General features: G+C 39.7%; 1 protein-coding gene across 1 annotated transcript; it reads left to right on the top strand.

The window, feature by feature from the left end:
* Positions 1-1,268: 1,268 nt before the first annotated feature.
* On the top strand, positions 1,269-16,375 carry C2H5orf47 (chromosome 2 C5orf47 homolog). Its single transcript, XM_036068865.2, has 5 exons — positions 1,269-1,621; positions 9,909-9,994; positions 11,380-11,479; positions 13,144-13,182; positions 16,246-16,375. Exons 1-4 carry the CDS (start codon positions 1,339-1,341, stop codon positions 13,161-13,163), a joined length of 489 nt encoding a protein of 162 aa, XP_035924758.2. The 5' UTR covers positions 1,269-1,338; the 3' UTR covers positions 13,164-13,182; positions 16,246-16,375.
* Positions 16,376-16,781: the final 406 nt, after the last annotated feature.

A 16,781-nucleotide genomic window follows, 5' to 3' on the forward strand; every position in this document is an offset into this window, starting at 1 on the left:
CCAAATGTCCATCAACAGTGGAATAGAGGAATAAATGGAGTTATAGTCAAATGATGTACAAACTCATATAATAACTTGTATCTCACAAACATAGCTTGAGTGAAGGAAGTCAAACAGAAAGGGCAAACCTCACTGATGCTGTTTGAATCTGTTTGAATCTGAAAGAAAGCAAAGGCATTGGGCCTGGGCGAGGACATGAGGTGCTTCTGCAGTGCACCATTTCTTAACCTGGGTGGATATTACATGGATATATTTAGTGTGTTAAAATTCATCCATCTGTATACTGATGATCGGTGTACTTTTCTGCACATATTTATAATTCAATTAAAAAGATTCATTTTAAGAAAATATGTCTCTATCAAAACCGCCTGTTACTTTGGGGAAGTCACTCATTCTGGAGGTTCCTCTGCTGTAAATTGCTGCATGGATTTAAAAGGATGGTCTATGGGAAAACCATCTCTAAAGTATAAATGTAAAGATATTGCCACATGCACTTCATAGGGTATGTACAATAAACGTGACATGAAGGTTAAGTCTAAGGGAACTCTCTCTATGTGCCAGATGCCTAATATGCTTTATTTTGATTTAACAACCCAGTCATCCCGAATTTACTTCTGAGGACACTGGAAGCTTAGAGAAGAAAAGTAGCTTGCCCAAATAATCCAGCTGGGCAGCAGCGGAACCACGATGGGCCTCAAGTCGGTGTGAGTAAGACGCTGGCCTTAGGCCCATGGCCCAGCGCAACATATACCAGGCCACGGTCCCGCTGGAACGCTCTGGCAGCAAAGGGTGGGGTCTCCTCTCCCCTCCCCCAGGCCCCCAACTTCATTGACCTACGCTCCAGAGTGGTCAAGTCCAGGGTCAGCTCCTCACTCGGAAACCTTCCCCACACCCAGCCGCGGGGAGGGTGCCCCAGTGGCCTACTCCCTTTCCCCCTACCCTCATTTTAGCTCAGCTCATTTCTTCAGAGGGCTGTGCCCCCATAGTCTGCTCCCTACCCACAATGATCCGGTCCCCAAACTTTAACACCACTTTCCAGCTGCGTGGTCCACCATCGCCCCAACCAAACCCTTCCCGCTCCCCGCCTCACTGCAGGGCGGTCCGCCCCAGGCGCTGTCTCCCCCCTGACCACCCGGCCTCCCGCCTGCCTCCCGCCCCCCACCCGCGCATGCCCCGCCCCGCGGTCCCGCGGCAGCGCGCGCCCCTCTCCCCCGCACGTGCACAGTGGCCCCGCCCCCGCCGCCCGGTCCTCGCAGTCCGCCCGCGTACCCGGGCGCCGGCCGTGCGCTCCGCGGGTCGCTGAGGAAACTTGGCGGCGGTTCCGCGACCGGGGCGGCGATGGCGGCGGCCGGCCGGGAGCAGGAGCGGGACCTGGCGCGCTTCGTCTACGTGACACGCTTCGGCTCGCACCGGTGCGGCGGCATCTTGGAGCTCGGCGGCCGCCGGGCTCAGGGCCTCGGGAGCACCGGGCGCGGGGCCGACTGCAGCCCCGAGGAGCCGCGGGCGGCGGCCCCGGCCCGCGTGGAGCTGGCCCCCGGCCCTCGGTCCCGGGCCTCCGCGGCCTCCCCACCGGCGCGGGCGTCGAGCGCGCGGAGCGGTCCCCGGCCTGCGGCGCGAGCAGGTGGTGCCTAGGGGGCGGTGGGCGGGCGGGAGCCTCGGTCTCGGGGCGGTGGGCGCCTCAGCCCTCGGCCTCCAGTCGGCGTCCTGTCAGCCTTCCCGCCCAGCTGCGGTAACCCCGCGCGGCCCGCGGCCTGGGGGCCCCTCGGGCCGTGGGCGGCCAGGCTCGGCCTCCTGTCAGTCCAGCCGCCTGCGCGGGGCCGAATCATGAGCCCCGCGGGCCCCTGGCTTCACACGAGTCCCGGATAGGGGGCCGAAGGGCACGTGCCGGTCATGTGGTCAGTCAGACTGACAGGAGTGGTCACTGGATGGAGCCACTTGCGTCCCCCGCAATGAGGGGGGCCAAGGCGTGCTTGTTGGTATTCCTAGGAGTCACTGAATTTTTATATTAGCTTAAGGAGAACTGACGTCTTTACCAGGTTGAGGCACTTCCTCTCTAAAAATAGGATGTCTTTCCATTTCAGTCTGCTTTTGTGTCTCTTGGGAATGTTCTAGATTTGAAAATTTCCTATAGGTTTTGTGTGTGTCTTTGCTAAATTGATTCCTAGGTGTTTGATTTTCTGTTGTAAATGGGGTTTCCTCCTCCATAATCCCCTCTATTTATTGTTAATATATAGGAAGTTTCTTGATCTTTATTTGAGAGAGAGAGAGAGAACAAACAGGGGGAGAAGTTGAAGGAGAGGGAGAAGCAGACTCTGTGCTCAGCGTGGAGCCTGAGGTGGGGCTTGATCTCAGGACCCAGAGATCATGACCTGAGCTGAAATGAAGACTGAGAAGCTCAACCAACTGAGCCACCCAGGAGCCCCACTTCTTGATCTCTAAAAAAAAAAAAAAAAAAAAAAAAAAAGAAAAAATCAACTGTATTTAGGATTGATTTTATATACATTTTGAGGAGGTTTGATAAAGTTATATCTCTGGTAACACCCACCACAATTAAGATATAGAGCATTTCTATCTCCTGGAGAAGTCTTTCTTCTTTTTTGAACGCTTATCCCTCCACCTGTGCTTTTTAAAGAGTTTATGGAGATATTCACAGTTCATTCAACTCACCTATTAAACGTGTACAACTCAATGCTTTTCACAGAGTTGTTTGACCCATCATCGCATTCAATTTTGGAACATTTCTAATGCCCCAAAAGAAAACCTGTACCTTTTAGTACTGTACACTGTACCCATTAACACTCACTATTCCCTCTCACTGCCCTCCCCTACCCCTAACCCCAGCTCTAAGCAAATGCTAAACTTTCTGTCTTCATAGATTTGCTTATTCTGGATATCTCATATAAATTATCTCATACAGTATGTGAGATTTCTTGATTATCTTCTTTCACTTAGCCTGTTGGTTTTTGTATGTTAACTTTCAATCCTAGCACTTCACTGCATTCTTTTATTATTAGAATAAGTTTTATTATTGATACTAATGATTGTCCAGGTATACTGTGATGTTATTTGTAAATAGAGATAATTTCATTTCTTTTTTTTTTTTACCCATTCCTATGCCTGCAGTAGATTTGTTTTGTCTTACTACATGCATTACTAATACCTCGAGTACAATGTTCAATAGTAGTGGAGATTGTGGGCATCCTTGCCTTATTCCTGACCTTAGGGGAAATGCCTCTAGTGTTCCTCATTAAATAAGGTGCTGGCTTTAGGACAAAGGCATATATATTAAAAATATTAAAATGTATTCCTCAATTTTTATTTTCTTCATTTTTTTTAATCGTAAATGAGTCTTGAATTTTGTCAAAGGCTTTCTCAGGCCTATGGAGATAAACACATTTTTCTGTTAGATTTATTAGTATGGTATATAATATAAATGGATTTTCTAATACTGAACCAACCTTGCATTCCTGCAATAAATCCTACTTGGTTATGATGTGTTATTTTCTTAAAGTAGCTCAGACTCTGCTAGTAATTTCTTTAGAATTTTACATTGGTATTCATGAGAGAGTGATCTGTAGTTTTTCTTTCTTTGTACTTCTTCATCTGGTTTAGGTATTAGAGTTATACTTACTTCAAACAAGGAATTACAAACTTCCTTCTTTTTCAGTGCTCTGGAAAAATTTATAGAACAGTGGGACTACCTGGTAGAATTCTTCTGTGAAATCATCTGGGTTTAGTGCTTTTTGTGGAATAATTTCTTAACAACTTTTTCTATATCTTCTATGAAATTGCTCTTTTTAAGCTTTCTAATTCTGATGGGTCAATTTTGGTAATCTATATTTCCCTAGGGAATTCTCTATTTCATCTGCGTTTCTAAATCTATTTGCATAGAATTCTGCAAAGTAGTATCTTATAATTTAAAAAAAAATGTCTTGTGTTTCAGTGGTTATTTCCCAGTTGTCATTTTTTTCTGTATGTATGTGTATTCCCCCTTTTTCTTGATCAAGTTAGCCAGTGTTTTGTTTTAATTTAAAAAAAAAAAGATTTCAATTTATTAATGAGACATCTTGTTTTTCTAGTCTTTTCCACATTAAAAAATAAAGATAAATAATAAAGATGAAACTTTGTTATCTCCTTACATGTGCTTTCTTTTGACTTACTTTGTTCTTTTTATACTTTTTTTCAGCGGGACATTTCATTCATTTATTTTTATTCTTCCTTTTTATTGATAAGTGTTTAGTGCAATGCATTTTCTTCTAACCATAGATTCTAATATGTAGTGTTTCCATTGTCACTATATTTTTAAATTCTGTAATTTCACTTTGTATTACCCTTCTCACTCTAGAGTTGCTTAATAGATTCAAGTTTTGTTTTGTTTTTTTAATTTCCAGGAATTTTCTGTTTTTGTTTTTGTTAGTAAACTGTTTTATTGCATTATTTTTTTTTAAGATTTTATTTACTTATTTGTCAGAGAGAGAGAGAGCAAGCAGGGGGAGCAGCAGACAGAGGGAGAAGCAGGCTCCCGCTGAGCAAGGAGCCCAATGTGGGACTCGATCCCAGGACCCTGAGATCATGACCTGAGCCAAAGGCGTCCCTGTTTTATTGCATTATAATCTGAATGTTTGTAAGGTCTGCACTTTTATGGATGCCACTGATGTTTTCTTTGTGACCTAATTTGTGATCCTTCAATTTTGTTCTTTTTCTCCCCTGGAAGCCATGCAATTGGAAAACTGTCCCTTTAAATCATGCTTGCCCCTTTAAACTGAGTCAGTTCCATTAAATGACATATTTGGTACTTTATGTGGTGTCTGGCCCTTTAAATTGCCCATTGAAATCCCTTTTCTGTAGTTTTTGCTCTAATCTGTAGGGTTTTGTTTTACTATTTTCAGATTTAGGGTGGATTTAATCTTTCTATTGGTTGCTCCAGCTCTCCTGCAGGCACTTTTTTTAGTGTCCATCTTCTCTTCCCTGCTGGCCACAAAGCCCTGCTTGGGGTGGGGCTGGAGCATATGGGATCAGAGCCCCGATATTTCTGTGACTGAATGATTTTTCTTATTTTACTTAAACAGTTATTTTGCAGTTTCAGTGTTCTCTGTTTTCAAGTAATGCTGAAGGTGTGGTTTTATGTAGAATTTTCAAAATGTGAAAGTGTTTGGCATGAAATTTTGGGAAGTCAACTACTCTACATTCCCCATTGTCTTCAGTGACTCAGAAAGTCCAAAACTGAAGGTTTTTGAACAAGAGAAGTGAGGGGCACCTGGGTGGCTCAGTTGGTTAATCAACCAACTCTTGGTTTCAGCTCAGGCCATGATCTCAGGGTTGTGGGATAGAGCCCCACATCGGGCTCCGTGTTCCGCACAGAGTCTGCATGTCCCTCTCCCTCTGCTTCTCCTCCTCTCTCTCTCTTTCAAATAAATAAATTTAAAAAAGATAGAGAAGTGATAGGGTTAGATTTACTTAGGCCATGCTACATAAGGGAGATTGAATTGGAGGCAGGCAAGACTGAAGCCCAAGTTGAGGAATATATAAATATTTTGTTTGGTATCCTTCCAGACTAAATTTACTTTGATAATTTAGATATATGAAATTGTACTCTGTGTGACTTGATTGCTGAGAATGAGCTGTGGCGGGAAGCCTTCAGAGGTACCTAAGCAGGGTCATGATTTTGGACTCCAAGCCCCTCTAATGGCCTCATTGTTAAAAGGCGCTCACGTTTTTGTTTTGTTTTGTTTTTTTCTGGCTCCTCTGCCAGGGATCAAAAAATCCAGGGGTAGTAGAAGACACTTTAGCCCTGGGTTTCCAGCTTCTTTGAATAGTTGAAACAGGATAAAAGGTTTATTCTAGGAAGAGAAGAGAGTATGGTGATGGTGGTAGTGGTTGTGGTGGTGAGGAGCTCTACAGCTTAGGCGAGATGCCAGGAAAAAATATAGTGGATTCGAACGAGAGCCTGTATTGCTTTAGTGCCACAAATCAAAGGACAAATAATAGTCCATCAGCAAGATAGTGGATTAAAAGTGAAGAACACTGAAAGTGGATGAAGAAGCTCCCAGAGGGGAGGGGGACAGAATGGAAGGGATGCATGAATTTGTGCTAGAGATCCCCACCTATGTGGGTTAGGAGTAACTAGGTAGCCGAGATTATGAAACCAGTGTTATGCTGTTGTAACTTAGCGCCGTGCAGACCTAGGATGGCTTTCCTCTGGTTGACTTCTCTGCTGGGGTGGGAAAAGACAATAATGCAATTTGCCCTGAAGTTTGGTTTTGAAATTTTGGGATTTTTGCTGCTCCTTTGTGGTAGGGATGACATGGTCAGATCTGGAGGAAGGAGAACTAGGGCGGAGCTGGGCTGGGAGAGACTGGAGGCCAGAGTCCTGTTAGAGGGCAGTCATAGTAGTCCAGTGCAAAGATAAAAGGTCTGACCTAACATAGCAGCAATACAGAAAGCAGAGGATCAATGACTGAATAAAAGATGGAGAAGGAAGGTTTGATGCCAAATCTGAAGTTTCTGTGCTAGGCAGCTGGGCAGATGATGGAGCCATTAACTTCAGAGCCCCCTTGCTGTGCTTGTGAGACCAGGAATAGAGTTATATATTTATATTTAAACCAAGCCAGAAAGTACTTAAGTTTTACTCAGCTTGGGGTGTTATTTAATATTAATATTACAGGGAAGTTTATTAAATACTTATGCTTGCCACTCTATGGGGAAGTAGGTAAATTATTTATCCATTTAACAACATTGAACGTCTTCCACACTGTGGGCACTAGATTAGGTGCTACTGACATAGAAGAATCAGAATATTCTGCTGTCAAGGAACTTCTAAATGAATAATATGAATACAAGCTAGTCGACTTGAATGCTCTAAGAAAGACACCTGAGAAAGGCTTTGATAGTTTAGGGAAAGGAGAGGCATAAAGGGAGGAAATCGAGGGACATGAATAGAGAAATTGCTAGTGGAAGGTAGAGATTATCAAGAGCATTGGCTTTGAAGTCAGAAAGACATAATCTTGGCTCTGTCATTTATTAGTAGTATAATATTGGCCAAGTTAACTACTCTGATTCTCCGTTTCCTTATATGTAAAATGGGGATAAGAGCTCTTTCCACAACAAGTTACTACAAAGACTGAGAGAAGTACGGAATGCATGCAGAGTGTCCAGCACAGTGTTTGATATAGAATAAATGAACAGAGATGGCTTGGAGGAAAGGGGGGATTATCCCAGTGAGTAGTATATAGTGGGCCTGACTAAATATTTGTTGAATGAATGAAAAGTAAGTTTTGGACAATATTGCAGAATGCCTTGGAGACAGTCATTTCATAGTCACTGAAGATTTTTGAATGGTGGAATGAAACAATCAGAGACAGGTACACTTCTGGAAGATATACTTTGTAAGCTGTTTCTGTAAAATGTAGTGGAGTTTAGAAATCCAGGGGCAGGCAAATCAGGAAACTCTTCTAACATTTCAAGCAAGACTAGTAAATCAATTCTCACAGAACTTGGGAGATATATTCGTAATTTATATACAACAGAGGATGACAAGTGCTTTTGTGGAAGTACAAATAAATGCTTTGGAAGTGGTGAATAATTTGGGAATGAGGGAATCAGGGAAGGCTTCATGGTGGTGGAACTCCATGAGAGTCGCACATGTTGCTGAGCTAGGAGGGAATTACAGGTGGGAAAAATTGTGTGAGCATAGCCTTGGGTATGGATCTGTGTTGGAGAGTGATTAGGGAAGAACTAGGAGTATATTTTGAGTGTGTAGAAACAGTGTGTAGAAAGAAAGCTAGAGAAAGATTGAAAACATTAAGTTGGGACAAAGTCTCTGGTATACACTGGAGCTACCCTTAGTGAAGTACGCAAAACAAATAGAAGAAATGATTTTGTCTTTTTCTTTCTCGCATCCTCTATACTCCTTGACATATTTTATTTATTTGAGAGAGAGAATGACAGAGAGAGCACGAGAGGGGGAAGGGTCAGAGGGAGAAACCGACTCCCTGCTGAGCAGGGAGCCCGATGCGGGACTTGATCCTGGAACTCCAGGATCATGACCTGAGCCGAAGGCAGTCGCTTAACCAACTGAGCCACCCAGGCACCCCTCCTTGACATATTTTAGATCCCCAATAATTATAGGTAGACATGATAGCTCCTATCCTGACCTCAAGGAGTAATGCCTAGGTTAGGTAAGACTTACAAATGGAAAACATTTGAGAATGATGCAAGTATAGTATTCCAAAGGCGTAGGCATTTAGAGGGAAAGGTACATATGGGTATGTGAAGAACAGAGATTCTTAGACTTGAGTTATTTTCCTACACTGTATCTGCATATCATCTGTACTATCATTTGCTTAATATATTTATTTAAATATGTGCATTTTTTCCCTCTCAACTAAATTTCTTTTTAGGACACTTTACATCATTATCTCAGTGGCAAACCTGTACCATTTGCCACAAATAGAAATTAATTAAAAATGATCTAATAAAGGCAAAGCAATATTATTAAATTCTAGCCAAATAGCTTGTCTAACGAAGGTTGTCTGTAGTCATAAAGAGAGAGAAGCAAATCTCAGAGAAGTCTTAATAACATACTAGTTTCAAACTTATACTTTCTCCCTGATGTCATCAGATTGAAAAATAATGGGAAAGAGAATGAGTTTCTCACTGTGTGATTTAAGGTTCTTTAGTGCTAGGTCTGTGCCCCACCCAGAATCAGTGGTATGCTTCTCACAAATTGGGAAATGCCATTTTAGAACATACTCTAATTCACTAGCAAATGGAATACTTACTGCTTATCTAATGTGTATGGTATTAGATACTGGATCTCTATTAAAGAATAAAACACACTCCCCAAGTAAACAACATGATAAATCTCATGATAACTGAGCATAGGGTGCTTTGTGAAATCAGAGAAGGTTCCTGGAAAGCTAAATATTGAATGAGGGGAAGAAAGCCAGGTATAGAGTGGTAGTGGTAGTGGTAGGGCAGGGATAAGGTGGGTAAGTGTTCGGGTGGGCGGATTACAGATGAATATAAAGGCTTTTAGGGAACACGTGCTCAGTGTTTTCTGATTTTGCCCTTGGACACACAAGCCCTTGGGTTTTCTTCTAACAGTTAATATTTGGGAAGGCAGCATGGTTTGGTGAGTAGAGGGAGGAGGCTTACTCACTCTGACAAAGCTTTATTAGTACCTACTATATGTCTCGTAGTGTGGGTAGAAAGATAACTAAGACACACATAGCTATTGCCCTCAGGGAGGTCACAGCCTAGTGGAGGAAACACATTATAAATATGTGATATAAAAGTGTGCTAAGTGATGTGACCTCAGTGTTCCTGGAGCTAGTGCTGTGCAGGGGACTGTAGAGGGGAGGTGATGGGGTGAGCTGAGTCTTGAAGAGCAAGTAAAAATTTGCCTGGCAGGTGTGTGTTTGTGTGTGTGTACACACATGCATGTACACAGAGTGTTTTAGCCATATAGAACAGCATGTGCAAAGGCTGGGAAGGATAAGAACAAGGCATTTGAGGAACCACAGGTATTTGGGAGAGTTGAAATCATAATGTGTGTCTGGAGTTGAATGGAGAAGAAAGGAGACTATAGAGATGCATTGGGTCAAGATGTGGCTTCTGGTATTTGTTTGGTGTTGCTGACTTTGGGGACTCACCTTTCAAATCAGTAAAGAAAGGAGATTTCCTAGGCATTTCCAAGGTAGTTTCTTGGTTTTCTCCCCCAGCATAGTATTAGCTAATTGGTAAACTGGTATTATCTAGTGAACAGAAATATACCAACAAGTGTAAAAATCCCCAAAGACAACTCAAGAGACATTTATTATTGTGTCTATTATCAGGATAGTGAATCATTTAAAATATGTGCTGGCCTTGATCTTTTACCTTTTCACTCTCTCTTTTTTTAAAATTAGGTTTAACCCAGAAGAATTTAGCTAAAAAGTTTGATTTCCCCATCCCTTTGAATGAAGCTTCCAAAATAATGAAGAAAAAGAAAAAGGTATATTATAAAGGAGAATGAGCAATATTTGAATTTTAGATTAACCTCTCTAAATACGAATGTGTGAAGATACGCAACAGTAAAAATAGTTCCATCTTTTGAAAGTTTAATTTACTGAAATGAGAAAATAGAATTAATTTAGCAGAAATGGAACTGGGTTTGGAAATATTTATTAACTGTAGAGAACAGTCCTTCCAGTGTTTGAAGATATAAACACATTTTAATCAAAATGTAATGGGAGATTTTTCAAAGCATGAAAATATATGTTTCATAGAATATAGCAAACTTTGATAGATAGTGTAATATAAAGAGAAAATTATGGATTTAACAGAAAAGAATAATGTATCTATACTGGTGTCATATTGCTCTTTTAAGGAGAAGGCATATACATTTAGTTTGTAGAAGGAAAGCTAACAAGGAGGAACCTTTACTGCTGAACCATTTTCACCTCTAGTTGTCCAAATGTCATGGTCACTTGAGTGTTTTAAACATATTCAAGATCACTAGCTCTACAAATCTTTGTTTTCCACCATATATTTTACACTTTGGTTTAAAGAAACTGTTAGTTGATAATGACACATAAAATTGTATTGTTTCTAAGCTTTGAGTTTGTATGAGTTACAACCCATGCATAGTATAACATAGCATTCAAGGTGATTCATCCTAAATGTATTTTGAGTGTGCATCTAATCTTCCCACTATACTAAGAACTATTTCTTCCAAGAACCAATTCCCCTTGGGTGAGGAGAAGAGAGCAATAGCCAATGTTTACTTATAACTACTATATGTCACTTACTGGGGTATGTGCTTTACATATATTTCATATATTTACATATATTTTTCATTAATTCTAATAATCCAATATATGAAGTTATTACTAGGTGAGATGTAAAACACTTGCCCAACGTCAAGCAACTGTTAAGTGGCAAAGCCAGAATCTGAGCCTAGATCTCTTTGCTTCCATAGTTCTCATTCTTTCTATTCTAGTATATTCATGCTGTCTGGTAATTTTTGCTTTGGTATGTCCTAGGAGAAATGTTTAATTCTTAACTAGAATAAAATACATTAAAAAATCTCTAGAAATTCACTATTTTTATAACTGTTGAAAACAAAATTGAATGTATTGGAATAACTTAGGTAGGACTTTATAGACATTGCCTTCATCCAGGAGAGTTAACGTAAATACTACAGAGAGGAAATGTTAGGAAGTTAGCAGAAGAGATCACTGATTATGGGAAAACAAATTTCAGGTCTCTAAGTGCTATTATTGTTTTATAGTGATATCAGTTGACATGCAGCATGGTTGAGTCACTGCCAGTTGCCTCTGTCAAAATGTATTCCTGCTTCTCTGCTCAGTGTTCCTTAACTGTGCTTATATTTTTAAGGTTTCAGTATGGAATAGAGTGTACAAAGTCATTTCTAGAATGCTTGAAGAAAATGAAAAATATAGATTCAGGCTAAAATACCAACAACTATCTTGTGAAAGTAAGTTAACACAATTTTTGCTTGTATTAAAGAAGACTGGCTTCCCTAACCGTTTAGTCACCCTTGGGTCACACTAGTCCAGTACTTTTCCTAATTGTCACATTCAATGTACAGAACTATAGAAATGCAGCCACCATTTTATCACTGTTCATCATAATTAAAAGTACAAAACATTTTAAAGCACTGAGTTATAGACTAGACCACAGGTGTAGGTGTGAGTGGAGGAGCATAGAAGGTAAATGTTGACTAAATTTACTGAGCAAAAGGAACACACTTGTCTGTTAAATCTGAATTTTAATGCCAGCTTTGTAATACAGATTACAAAACTCATCCATATTGATGAAGAAAAACATTTTAACTGCAATATAAAATGATACATTCTGTGTCACTTCATATAGTCACTTCCTTCCATGGATGCTGCAGTCTAATTTAATGTATTTAACAAAACTGCCCTTGAATTATGGCCTTGATGTCATTAATTCATTCCTGGAAAACAACTCATAAATTAAACCATGTTCTAAAGCTGCATCAATATTGAATTGATATTGTGGGCAGAGCAAAATTAGATGTAATCTAGTATACTTATTAAAGTAATAGGAAGTTCTGGATTCTCAAACAATTAAGTTGGATAAAATTTATGTAACTAATAATGCCACATGAATTGGTAGATCATAATAGTTATTCCCTTTCCTTCACATACTTGTCCTAATACTCATGTTACCACGCTGAACACTTCTGTAGGTTCTTAGTACAGTCACTTGATGACAGCTTCTATTTTGACAGTCAGTAAATCTGCAGAATTGAGTTTTGTGAAGAATATTTTTTCTTTTTTTTTTTTTTTAATAATTTATTTATTTATTTGACAGAGAGAGACACAGCGAGAGAGGGAACATAAGCAGGGGGGGCAGGAGAGGGAGAAGCAGGCTTCCCGCTGAGCAGGGAGCCTGATGCGGGGCTCGATCCCAGGACCCTGGGACCATGACCTGAGCCGAAGGCAGATGCTTAATGACTGAGCCACCCAGGCGCCCCAGAATATTTTCATAAGATGATAATTAGAATAGAATGCCATTTTGTAAGCAGTGTTACACTGGAAGCTCATTACTGTTTGTGTAATATTGCATTAATAATAGCATAAATTGTTTGCAATAATGACATATAAACCAATGTTCAGAATAGCGATACTCTTTATTCAATTAAGAAGGAGAATAAGGCAGAAGTGGGGATTAGGAGAAAAAAAGAAGTCCGTGGTTTTTTAGGTGAAAAGGATGTTTGAATAGGCAGAGCAATGCACACAAACCCTGGACATTGTTCTAGGTGTTAATCCAGATCCAGTTACTTTAATAAACAGATTACATCTAATTTTGCTCTGACCATAACCTTGAACTTGTCAATTCTCTTGTGACGTTTATTACTAACCGTCAAGTAATCTTGTAAGGCTTATTTGGCAACTTAAAATAATACTCTGTGTTTTCCAGAAATAGCCTGTTATAAACAAGTACCTTGTAATTTATTATTTTGCATTACAATTTTAAACCAGATTACAAAACTAATAATAATGTTTTAGAAATGTATTATAATTCTTATTTCTTATTATGTATTTATTAATGGGAAAACCAGTGCTAGAGGCCAACTTGAATCTTCTGTATATTTTATGTTGTTCCTAGACTCAAATTACACAAGGTGAATCTTCTTATCATCTTCTGGTAAGAATCCATTTATATAACAATTATAAAATATAGGCTTTATTTCCTTCCCTTTTACATCTTACCTTCTCCAACCTTTAGTGTATGCCCATTGCTAATTCCAGCCTGTTTCCTTCCTGAAACCCAGTGCTTGGCACATAGTAAGCCCTCATTAAATATTTGTTGAAATTTAATAAACGTCGTTTGGGCCCCATATTCACAGTGCTATTGAAATTACTCTTTCCATGGTCCATGGTTTTTGTGGGTTTGTTTGTTTCTTTGTTTATATCTTCTAGGTCCCTTTTCTCTTTGAACTTGTCACATTTAATATTATCTTACTACTACTTTCAATTTTTCTTCTTTCTTAGTGTCCTGGAGGTTATGACATGGTTCTCTTTCTGCCTTTCTGACCATATTTTCTGTATATTTTTTATTTGTCCCTTTTGCTACCACTTAATAACAAATGCTGCCCGTGGAATAATTGTTGGTTCTGCTCTCTCTTTACATATTTATTCTGAGATAACATACCCATTTAAAAAATTTATTTATTTATTTATTTGACAGAAAGAGAGAGAGAGAGAGAGCACAGGCGGGGGGAGCGGCAGGCAGAGGGAGAGGGAGAAGCAGGCTCCCCGCTGAGCAGAGAGCCTGAAGTGGGGCTTGATCCCAGGACCCCGGGTCATGACCTGAGCTGAAGGCTGATGCTTAACCGACTGAGCCACCCAGGCGCCCCAACATACCCATTTTTATAGCTTCAATTACTGTGTGTATGACCCTTAAATGACCCTTAAATCTTCCTTCTATCTTTGACCTCTGAATTTCTTTAGGCGATTCTACAGTTATTTTGAAATATTACATGTTTTCAATCAAGTGAATCATCTTTCCTCCTTTCATTTCATTTGTGCCTTGGTTTGCTAATGATCTGGGTTCATTGAATTTCTAGGGAGAGATTACATCCAGTTTGATGGGGTTTGGAAAGTACTAAAAAAGTAAGCTGGGTGTTGGGAAAGAGAAATCAGACTTTTGTACATGGGGATGTGGGGGGAGGGGAGTATATTTTAGACATGGACATGAGCAAGTTCTGTGGAGTCCAAGAAAATGTTCAGGAATGAACAGTTTGATCAAACCTTGTTTACGGTAGTCATTGTGAAGAAAGGTATAAAAATATACTGAGACTATATTTCAAAGGGTCTCATGTGAGTAATATTTGTATTCCATTAAGTAGGCAATAAAGAAACATCTTCTTAACCCTTTATTCTAAATGATTTCAAATGTACAGAAAAGTTGCAAGAATAATACAAAGGACTCCAGCACACCCTTTACCTAGTTCCACTGATTTTTAACATCTTGTCACATTTGCTTTCTCATTCTTAGACACTTTCTTTCTCTGTGTGTGTATGTGTGTGTATAAAATATTACGCCTTAAGGGGTGCCTGGGTAGCTTAGTCAGTTAAGCATCTGACTCTTAATTTTGGCTCAGGTCATGGTCTCAGGGTGGCGAGATCAAGCCCTGTGTCGGGCTGCATGCTGAGTGTGGAGTCTGCTTGAGATTCTCTCTCTCCCTCTCCCTCTGCCCCTCTCCCTAAGCTCTCTCTTTCTCTAAAAATATATATATTATATATTTATATATAATATATAAATATTATCCCTTAATACTTTAGTGTGTATATCCTAAGGACAAAGATACCTTTTTTTTCTTTAAAGATTTTATTTATTTGACAGAGAAAGACACAGTAAGAGAGGGAACACAAGCAGGGGGAGTGGGAGAGGGAGAAGCAGGCTTCCCGCTGAGCAGGGAGCCCGATGTGGGGCTCGATTCCAGGACCCTGGGATCATGACCTGAGCCAAAGGCAGACACTTAACAACTGAACCACCCAGGCACCCCAAAGATATCTTTTATATAACCACACAATGATCAAATTTAGGGAATTTATTTTTTCCTTTTGTAATTAATAAGTATTTTATGGAAACATAATAAAAGACTATGCAAATACCTTGTACATCATCAGTATAGAACATTTTAAAGCAGTGGATTGATCAGATCTGCATTTTAGAAAGAATCTGATGTTATTTCGTAGAAACGTTTGGAATGGAGGCAAGACAGGAAGTGAAAAAACTGGGGATTCTGACAGGGTCCAAGTGAAAGTGAAATGCACTTAAATGGGAGTAGCAGAGTGGGTGGAGAGGAGACAAAGGATTTGCTGTAGGGGATAAGAGAGATGATCCTAAGTTCTGCAAATGAGTAGTTAAGAAAGAAGGAAGTCAAAAGAAGAACTGGTTTTGTGAAGCTACTGAATTTTATTTTGGTGTGTTGAATTTTAGCTGTAATGACGTATTCAGGTGAAAATTCCAAGGGCGCAGCTGGAAGTGTCCTATTGGAGCTAGCGTACAATCTGTGCTGCATGAAGGTCATAGGTAGTTGTGGCAGTAGATGTGCATGAAAACCTCAGTGTGAGGATGGAGGGGGAGGAGAGGACTGAGAACACAATGTTGGTGATGCCTGGGATGAAGAGGAATCTTAGTTTCAAAGAGTAATTCTAGGAGCTTAATCAGAAGTCATGAGAGGGGTGGAGTGGGGTACAAATGAAGCTTACAGGAGATTAGGGGCTTGGCAGGTCAAAGGGTTGCAATGGTCTTGTTCAGTGACAGTGTAGGGGTACAAAACTTAGGAGTATAGAAATACATCAGCTAGGAACAATTTGAGAGTTTCCGCACCTAGAAGTAAAGCAGAAGTGCCAAGTGATGACATTGTTGAAAGTGATACTGCTGCTTGTGAGTGGCTTGAAGCGGCCTGGAGATAAAAGACTATGATATAGTGTTTTTGTGACACAGTTTCTGTAACTGGAGCAGTTGAAGTCATCAAGATTATTGGCAGGAGCTGGAGTGGAGAAGAAAAATGAATTACATATTGAGTGCGTTAGAAGCTTTTTATGGTCAACTAGAGAAAGTAAAAGTTGTCAAAACAGTAAATACAGGGAGTGGCTAACTGTTGCTTAGCAGTCTTAGAAATGTTAAAATATTTCAGTGACTATTGACCATGACATTTTATCTTAACAAGATTCAATTTTGTCATCTTTTATTTAGGATTAACCTATCTTTGGATCTGTTTACCAAAGAAGACTCTGAAGAGTTTAAAGATGGAACTTTAAATTGAATCATAATTATATGTTAATTTTGGTGTGTTTTGTTGGAAGTGGGACTTTCATAGTTGAATAGAAAAACTACCTTCATTATAAATTCATAATTGAATAGAAAAACTACCTTCATTATAAATAAATTATGTATTTCCTTGCAAGGTAATACAGATTTTTGTTAAATTATATCATATGCACACAAGCGTTATGCAAGTCTTATTCAAATGTGAATTAATATTTATTCCATATCTTTTTAAATTAATCTTATACATAAAATTTAAATTTTATGGTAAAATTTAAATTTAAATAGTAATATAATTGCAGGCATTTACAATTGCCAACTTTTCCCTTTTATTAATGAGTCTGCAACCACCACTTTATTCATCCTTCATTTAGATGTAAATGATTTAAATTAAACTCAGATTCCATTTAAATTGTTTTTGGCTTCCTTACTTTTTCTAAATTTCTCAATTGTTTTATCATAAA

This window comes from Halichoerus grypus, chromosome 2, assembly GCF_964656455.1.
Source record: "Halichoerus grypus chromosome 2, mHalGry1.hap1.1, whole genome shotgun sequence".
NCBI classification, from domain to species: Eukaryota; Metazoa; Chordata; class Mammalia; order Carnivora; family Phocidae; genus Halichoerus; species Halichoerus grypus.